Source organism: Myotis myotis, unplaced genomic scaffold, assembly GCF_014108235.1.
Source record: "Myotis myotis isolate mMyoMyo1 unplaced genomic scaffold, mMyoMyo1.p scaffold_m19_p_6, whole genome shotgun sequence".
In the NCBI taxonomy this organism is placed as follows: domain Eukaryota; kingdom Metazoa; phylum Chordata; class Mammalia; order Chiroptera; family Vespertilionidae; genus Myotis; species Myotis myotis.
This window is the reverse complement of record NW_023416368.1, coordinates 33572900-33582422: the sequence shown is the minus strand read 5'-3', so window position 1 is coordinate 33582422 and position 9523 is coordinate 33572900. Positions and strand designations below refer to the sequence as shown.

The window sequence follows — 9523 nt, the reverse complement described above, 5'->3', positions numbered from 1 at the left end:
ACCCCTCTCCTATGGTGGGATCTCTTTCTTGTTGTATTACATCTCCTTGTGTTTCTAATAATGTCTATGTCCCCCACGAGATTGTAAACTCCCTAGGATTTAGCACATGCCCGATATAGAACAACATATACTAAAGCGAATGAATATATAAATGAATGAGAGTGAACGGAGGTGTTTGTAGCATCACTCAGCACAGGGTAAGGCGGACGTCAGTACAAGTCCTGGGACAGCTCCAGGATGCTCTTGGCACCTCGGTGGTCCTTTCAGGAAAGACCTTCTCTGAGTCCTCAAGGGGTCCTCCGAGGCAGTGCCGGCAAAACCCAGCCACCGCATCTTCTTTCGGCGCGGCCGGCGCTGTGCGGCCTCCAGCCGACAGGAGGCGCTGTGGAGAGGAAGCCGCTGGCGACGCACCTTTCCCTTCCTGCTGCCGCCGGCGCCAGGACGTCCCGTTTTCGTTGGCGGCGCTCGGATGGCTTCCACCGCTGTGGCTGCTGCCGCCGCTTAGTGCTGCTTCTCGCCCGGCGAACGGGGTGTAGCGCGGCCTCTTCCTTTGTCCGGTTCTCCTGCGCGTCGTCCGCAGGGCGCCGCTTTCCCGCGCCGGCAGCATGGGCCGGGAGTCACGGTGAGGCAGCGCTGCGGGCGGGCGGGCGGGCGGGCGGGCGGCTTCCTTGGCGGGGGAGCAGGCGGGAGTGGATGTGGCCGCGGGGTCAGGCCTGGCCCTGCGCAGACCCACGTGTGGCCAGCTCTGCCGCGGCCGCTGGAGGGGCTGGGGACCTCGGCTGAGCCAGTGGCTGTCCGTGGGCCGGCGACGGGCAGCGGGTTCCCCTGCGCTATCGGCCGAACCCCCTGGACGGGTTCATGATTGTGTGATTGCATGATCTTTTTCATATGTCGTTGAATTCGGTGTGCTAATCTTTATGTTTAGGTTGAGTAAAGATTATCATTTTCTTTTCTCGTGCCGCCCTCGTATAAAATAGCAAAATCTATTTCCCATTCCCTCCCTTTTTCCTTTACTTTGATCTGTTTTTCTCCGTAGCACTACATAGCATTTTGCGTATTTATATTTGTCTGTCATGCCTTCCTTTACAGAATGCAGTCTGCTTGGGGCTTGGTCTGTTTTGTTTGCTCTCTTTTCTTCCCTTTCAAGATAGTTTTCCCACCCCCTGCGTGTGCTATAGCCGAAGGGCTATAGCATTTCCCCCCTAATTAAAAACAACAAAAACCGTGTATAAAAAGTTTTCAGTGTTTAATTTGTCTGCTGAGATTTTTTTTTGGGGAAAAAATATAATAAGTAAGATATAGTAGAAGTTACCTGTGTCTGCTAAACTGAACCTTTAACTTAACCTAGCCACTATCGGAAGCGATCAGCATCACGGGGACGTTCTGGAAGTCGCTCTAGAAGTCGCTCACCCTCAGACAAAAGAAGTAAACGTGGAGATGACCGACGGTCTAGAAGCAGAGATAGAGACAGAAGGAGAGAGAGGTCTCGCAGCAGGGATAAACGAAGATCTCGGTCAAGGGACCGGAAGCGTCTGAGGTAAGGATGTTAATCTCCAAGGACCGATTATAGGTTGAGACTTATCTAAATCGGGCTTATTCAAAAGTGTGTTTTGGACTAGAATTTAGTGGCCTGTTTGCTGCCCTCTGCTTTGACTTCAGCTTGTTTGATTAGGTTCAGAACTGATTTTCCTAGAACTGTGATTTTCAATTTTTTTCATCTCATGACACACATAAACCAATTACTAAAATCATGTGGCACACCAAAAATATTTTTTGTTGATCTAACAAAAAAAAGGTATAGTTTTGATTGATTAACAAAATAAAAGTGACTTTGTAAAAAATCAGGTGCCTAGCCCTAGTCAATTTGGCTCAGTGGATAGAGTGTTGGTCTGCGTTGGCCCAGGTTTGATTCTGGTCAAGGGCACATGCCTGGGTTGTGGGTTCTATTCCCAGTAGGGGGCATGCAGGAGGCAGCCAGTCAATGATTCCCTCTCATTGATGTTTCTATCTCTCCCTCTCCCTTCCTCTGAAATCAATAAAAATATATTTAGAAAAAAATCAGATGCCTATCCTATATAATAATCCTATCTAATAAAAGAGAAACATGGTAATTAGCCGTATCTCTGCTACCCTTCCCATTGGCTAATCAGGGCGATATGCAAATTAACTGCCAGCCAAGATGGCGGCCGGCAGCCAGGCAGCTTGAAGCGAACATGAGGCTTGCTTGCTTCAGTGACGGAGGAAGCCAAGGTTCCCTGCCTGCTGCTGCCGGCCTCTGAGCTTGCAGTTTGACACATTGTTACAAATATAGAATCTAAACAAACTCCAGAAACCTGCTTTCAGCCAGCTGGGATCTCAGAGCTGGAGTTGAAACAGTGTTTCGATTATAGAACCCAACCAAACCAGATACCTGCTTTCAGCAGCCGAGGCCTCAGAGCTGGAGCCAAGCCTCAGAGCTAAAGCTGGCCCAGAATAAAAAAAAAAAAAGGAGCAGTTGGGAGCTTCAGTCACCCGCCATCCTGAAAACAGCCCTCAGCACCTCACCCAGACCGGCCAGGCACCCCAGTGGGGACCCCCACCCTGATCCATGGACACCTTTCACGGCAAACCAACCAGCCCCCACCCGTGCACCAGGCCTCTATCCTATATAGTAAAAGGGTAATATGCCTCCCAGCACCGGGATCAGCATGACAGGGGGCAGCGCCCAAATCCCCTGATCGCCCTGTGGCTCTGTGTGTGACAGGGGGTGGGGCCACAACCTCCCTATCCTCCCTGCTCTGTTCGTGACAGGGGAAGGCGCCCCAATCCCCTGATCAGCCCTGCTCTGTTCCTGATAGGGGGAGCTCCCCAACCTCCTGATCGCCATGCGGCTCTGTGTGTGACAGGGTGTGGCGCCCCAACCCCCTGATCGGCCCTGCTCTGTGTGTGACAGGGTGCGGCTCCCCAAACCCCCCCCCCCCCCACGGGCCCTGCTCTGTGTGTGATGGGGGGAGCTCCTCAACCCCCTGATCGGCCCTGCTCTGTGTGTGACAAGGGGGAGCTCCCCAACCCCCTGATTGGCCCTGCTCTGTGCGTGACAGGGGGTGGCGCCGCAACCTCCCCATCGACCCTGCCTTGAGTGTGACAGGGAGCGGTGCTCCACCCCCCCAATCAGCCCTACCGTGAGCGTGACTGAGGGAGGCATCGCAACCTCCCGATCTGCCCTGCTCTGTGCATGACAGGGGGTGGCGCCCCAACTCCCCAATCGGCCCTGCTCTGAGCCCGACGAGGGGCTGCACCTAGGGATTGGGCCTGCCCTCTGGCACCCGGGACCGGGCCTAAGCCAGCAGGTCGTTATCTCCCGAGGGGTCCCAGACTGCGAGAGGGCACAGGCCGGGCTGAGGGACCCCCCCCTCCCCCCCGAGTGCACAAATTTTTGTGCACCAGGCCTCTAGTCCTATATAATAAAAGGCTAATATGCAAATTGACTGAATGGCAGAACGACTGATCACTATGATGCGCCCTGACCACCAGGGGGCAGACTCTCAACGCAGGAGCTGCCCCCTGGTGGTCAGTGCACTCCCACAGGGGGAGTGCCGCCTGGCTCATGGCTGGTGAGCTCAGTGGTGGTGGTGGGAGCCTCTCTGACCTCTGCTGCAGTGCTCAGGAGCAGCAAGCTGAGCAGTAAGGAGCAAGAGGGAGCAGAACTAAAGAACACCCCCCCCCCGCCCCCACATGAATATTGTGCACCGGGCCTCTAGTTCTTACATAAAAGGATTTCTGGTACCAAGAATTAACCAATTAGATACAACCTTATAATGTGACATGACCAATCAGATGCAGCTCTGTTATATGACCTATATATTTACAGTTCAAGACAGAGCATTCACACTGGATGGCTATTGTTGTGTTGTCCATTGTCATTTTTTAAAAAAAATATATTTTATTGACTTTTTTCAGAGAGGAAGAGAGAGGGATAGAGAGTTAGAAACATCGATGGGAGAGAAACATCGATCAGCTGCCTCCGGCACACCCCCCACTGGGATGTGCCCACAACCAAGGTAAATGCCCTTGACCGGAATCGAACCCGGGACCCTTCAGTCCGCAGGCAGACACTCTATCCACTGAGTCAAACCGGCTAGGGCCATTGTCATTTTTTAATTTAACAATTTAAGGGGAAAGAGGCCAGTGCCCTTGACTAAATAATCTGTTATTGTTTTATTTATTTATTTTTTAAAAAATATTTTTATTGATATCAGAGTAAGGGAGAGGGAGATAGAGATAGAAACATCAATGATGAGAGAGAATCATCTATCAGCTGCCTCCTGCACGATCCAGCCCGCAACCCAGGCATGTGCCTTGACCGGAATTGAACTTGGGACCCTTCAGTCCACAGGTGGATGCTCTATCCACTGAGCCAAACTGCTAGGGCAGTTATTGTATGTTTTAAAAATTCTTGCCCTGGCTGAGTAGCTCAGTTGGTTAGAATTTTGTCTCTACACTCCAAGGTTGTGAGTTTGATCCTCAGTCAGGGCACATACATGAATGCATAAGTAAGTGGAACAACACATCAGTGCTTTTTTCTTTCTCTCAAAAATTCAATTAAACCCTAGCCAGTTTGGCTCAGTAGATAGAGTGTTGGCCTGCTGACCGAAGAGTTCCGGTTTGATTCCGGTGAAGGGCACATACCTTGGTTATAGGCCCAGGCTCTGGTCAGGGCGCATGCAGGAGGCAATGTGTGTTTCTCTCACATGGATATTTTTCTCTGTCTTTCCCTCTCTCTTCCACTCTCTCTACAAATCAATGGAAAAATGTTCCTGGGTGAGCATTACAAAAATAAAATCAATTAAAAATATTAAAAGAAATTCTTGCGGCACTTCAGTTGAAAATTGTTGGCTAGAATAAAGACTCAATTAGTATTTTAAGTTTGGAAACTTCAGTTGTATTTTCTGTAATCCAAAGTAATTCCTTAAAGCCCTTCTGAGATAGGTTAGAAAAGAAGCTTAAGGTTAGGTTATATGCCATCAAAGGTGTTCTGTTCTAATTATGTCCCAAGAGAGCTTACCACCAAGTTCAGAGAATCCATAAAGCGGACAGACGGAAGCAGGATAGAGCCATCTCCGGGTCTTGCTTACTGTTTGAGACTGTTTTAAAGAACTTATTCAGATTTGAATGAAAGAACATCTAAAATTTTAATTTTGTTTTTACTTGATTACATATTATAGTCAAGCAGCCATTCCTTGCACTTTTCACCCTTTCTGGGGGTGAAAAACAGTTTTAAAATAAAAATAATTTCCCCATACCAAAAAAAAAATTTTTTTTCTAATACAGTTTCTCATTAAAATAGGAAAGAATACAGGTGGTACAGTTTCTGTGAACTGATCACAGAAAGAACTTTGGCTTTATCTTTTTCAAACATTAGAAGGAGAGATTGTAAAGGTAGTGAATGATACCTTTGACAGTGTGGATAGTGCTATCTTACTCAATTTTTTTTTTTTTTAAATATATTTTATTGATTTTTTTTTTTTTTTACAGAGAGGAAGGGAGAGAGATAGAGAGCTAGAAACATCGATGAGAGAGAAACATTGATCAGCTGCCTCCTGCACATCTCCCACTGGGGATGTGCCCGCAACCCAAGTACATGCCCTTGACCGGAATCGAACCCGGGACCTTTCAGTCCGCAAGCCGACGCTCTATCCACTGAGCCAAACTGGTCTCGGCTCGATTTTATATTATGTGGTCCCAGGAAGAGTTTCATACAGTTCAGTCAAGAACTTAAGTGAAAGTGTTCATTTAGGATCTGGTCTTTCACTTTTTGGTGTGAAAGGTAGAATCAGAAGATTTTAGAGCAAGAAGGATTTTGAGATTATATTGTGACGTCTCCATATTTTATAGATGAGGAAACTAAGACCCAGAGAGTTGATCTGCTGTTTGCCCTCCACTAGTTAGTCGCAGCACCAGGATAGGTTCTCTGGTCTTCTCATTGTCATATCTGCAATCTTCCCACAGTCCTATTTTGTCCATCCTTAGGTTAAGGCTGTCTTTGAAATTTAGATTTTCTATATCATGGGCTATAGATTTCGGCTTGCTATTATTACAGATTTGCTGTGTTTTTCAGTAAACCTTATTTTGAAATTAGGATCCTCATTTTTTTCAGTGACCACTTTTAAGAATTGGCATTATCTCTTCCCTGTTTTACTGGTTTGATAGTTAATTGAATCTCAATCTCTGCCTTTAATAATGGTGAAAATTAAGAAGCTTTTTTCAATGTGGGATAGAACCATAAACTGAAATAGTTCCACTTGATAATAGAATATATGAAAAGTATCTCCTTTTCAGGCGTTCCAGAAGTAGAGAGAGAGACAGAAGTCGAGAGCGAAGAAGATCTCGAAGTCGAGACAGGAGACGCTCAAGGAGTAGAAGCCGGGGCCGCCGATCCCGATCCTCCAGTCCTGGCAATAAAAGCAAGAAAGCTGAGAATAGGTAATGTTATCATTGGGCTGTATATGTCATGCAAGTTGGGAACTGTCTTCCCTGTTACTTATATTTAAAAGAAATCTTTAGGTCCTGGCCAGGTAACTCAGTTGGTTAGATTGTCATCCTGATATACCAAGGTTGTGGGTTCGATCCCCAGTCAGGTAACATCCAAGAGTCAGTGAATGCATAAATAAGGGGAACAATAAGTCAGTGTCTCTCCCTCTCCCTCTTTCTCCCTCCTCCTCCCCCTGCTTCTCTCTAAAATAAATTAATTAAAGAAAACTTTAAAAATAATTACTGAATTAGACTCCTACCATGAACTCTTGGTAGAATTTTGTTTTAACAGGTTTTAAATCTTATAATTCAATTGGAAAATACCAGACTATTTTAAAACATAATGCATTGTTTTATTTAATAACTATTAATGGTCAGAAATATATATATATATATATATTTTTAAATATATTTTATTGATTTTTTACAGAGAGGAAGGGAGAGAGATAGTTAGAAACATCGATGGGAGAGAAACATCGATCAGCTGCCTCCTGCACATCTCCCACTGGGGATGTGCCCGCAACCCAAGTACATGCCCTTGACCGGAATCGAACCCGGGACCTTTCAGTCCGCAGGCCGACGCTCAATCCACTGAGCCAAACCGGTTTCGGCAGAAATATATTTTATAAACATCTCGAACTATGTTTTTTCTTTGAAATTATTTTGTTAGAATTTTTTTTTATTTTTTTTTATTTTATTGATTTTTTACAGAGAGGAAGGGAGAGAGATAGAGAGCTAGAAACATCGACGAGAGAGGAGCACCGATCAGCCGCCTCCTGCACACCTCCCACCGGGGATGTGCCCGCAACCCAGGCACATGCCCCTGACCGGAATCGAACCTGGGACCCCTCGGTCCGCAAGCCGACGCTCTATCCACTGAGCCAAACCGGTCTCGGCTAGAATTTTTGACATTGACAAATAACGTGAAATGGTATGCATTGCTGCACTGCTGTTCAGATGAGTGACCTTTGTGTAATTTAAATGTATATGTTTCAGTTTGAGATAGTATGTTTGTTAAACATAGTATGTTTAACTCTTTATATTTATCTTGTTAGTGGTTTATTCTTTGCCTATTATTGTTTCTAATGTGGTTCATAGGATAGTTGATATATGGTCTTGTATCTGTTTTCTGTGTAGTCTTTATATTAATCATGACATTTCCCATGTCATTTATTTTACTTAGAAAATTTTATTTTACTAAAGTCCGTGTAATAAAACTGGAAAAAAGTGTATATGGGTGCATTCTCCCTGGTAGTACACCCATGCCTTTCTTCCCTCTTAGGCATGCATCTCCTAAACTTTAAGGGCCCCATGAGAGTTGTAACCAGGGAGCAGTGGGCAGTGACAGCTCGTCCTGGGCTAACTTCCTGAATCTGTCTCCAAGGCCACTTTTCTCTGACTTTGCAGGGAGCTAAAGCAGCCTGCCTCGGCTTGTTTCTTCCCTGTGGCATTTCTAGAGAGCTAAAGCAGCTGCTTAGGCTCTCTCCTATTGCTTCTTCTGTCAAGCCCTGTCTCACATCCCTAGCTTTAATAAACTTACTCTCTGGCTAATCATAAAACAAAAACTAAAACAAAAGTGTGTGTGAAGATTTCAACATAGGAACTTGGGGGGGGGATGCAGGCATTCAGACCAAAGCAACCAGTCGGAAAGGATAGCTATGTTTTCAAAGTATTCACCCACAGAAATGCCAATGATCAGGAAAGTCGTTTTCCTAAAACCCCCAGGATTACATCTGTTCTAGCCCCGCGTGGCCTCATGACTACAGAGCTAGAGAAATGGAATCATTGCCCTAAAAAGAAACCTTGTTTGTGCTGCATGTAACATGTGTAACACATTGGTGATAAGACAGTTACCAGGATGGATAGTGACGGTGGCTGCCTAGTGGTGTGGATGTATTTGACGCTACTGAACTGTGCACTTACAGGTGGTTAAGATGGTAAACGTTATGTGCATTTTCACACAATAAAAAAAAAAATTAACGTAAAATGTCAAAAAAGTGTGTGTGTGTGTGTGTGTAAATTCATAAAAGTGAATAAAATCTGAACATGCAGTTTGTTAAATAATTATAAAGCAACATCCATGTAACCATCGCCAAGGCCAGAAAATAGGATATTGTCAGAAGCCCTCCACATCCCTTCTGTAACTGAGGTCTCTATTTCCTTGGATAAAAACCAGTTCTGACGTTTGTGCTAGTAATTTCTTTGTATTTCTTTATAGTTTTACCACCTGAATTTTTATCTGGAAAAAGAGTAGTTTAGACGTATATGTTTTACGTGAATGAGTCATGTATTCTTTTGTGTCTTTGCTCAATGTTATTTGAGACTTATCTTTGTTGCTTATAACAGTAGTACATTTTCATTGCTGAATGCAATCTGTGGTATAAATATACCACAGTTTATTGATTCTACTTAGGTCGATGTTTGGGTTGATTTAACTTTTTGGTTATTATGAACATTTTTGTATATATAATACTGGTATACATTTGCATGAGTTTCCTAGGGCGTATATCTAGGAGTGAAATTACATGATCATAGAATAAGCGTAGCTTTATTTTTACTAGGTAATCCTGAATGCTTTCCAAAGAGTATTATTAATTATACTCCCACCAGAAGTATATGAGAATTATGTTGCTTTATGCTCTGACAATGTTTGGTATTGTCAGTCTTTTAAATTAAAAAAATATTTTAAAGTAATTTATTGATTTTAGAGAGAGAGAAAGGGAGAGGGAGAGAGAGAGAAAAACATTCATGTGGTAGCTCAACATTGATTAGCTGCCTTCTGCATGTCCCCTACTGGGGATTGAGCCTGAAACCTGGGCATGTGCCCTGATGCTGAATCCAACTGGCCACCTCCAGGAGTTCAAGGGGCGAAGCCCAACTAACTGAGCCACACTGGCCAGGGCAGTCCTTTAAATTTTTTGTTAATTGAGTAGGCATGTAATACCAATATCATTGTGATTACTAATTTGCATTTCTGTGATTACTAATGAGATTGAACTTTCATATGTTTATT

The 9523-nt window shown here is 44.8% G+C and overlaps 1 protein-coding gene across 2 annotated transcripts in view; it reads left to right on the top strand.

Moving 5' to 3' along the window:
• Positions 1-424: 424 nt before the first annotated feature.
• DDX46 (DEAD-box helicase 46) overlaps positions 425-9523 on the top strand; it is a 63757-nt gene continuing 54658 nt past the window's right edge. For both annotated transcript variants that reach the window (XM_036312134.1, XM_036312133.1), the window contains exons 1-3: positions 425-622; positions 1349-1537; positions 6319-6462. In XM_036312134.1, the coding sequence (XP_036168027.1) occupies positions 606-622; positions 1349-1537; positions 6319-6462 (350 nt within the window). In that variant the 5' untranslated portion in view covers positions 425-605. The remainder of the gene's footprint in view (positions 623-1348; positions 1538-6318; positions 6463-9523) is intronic.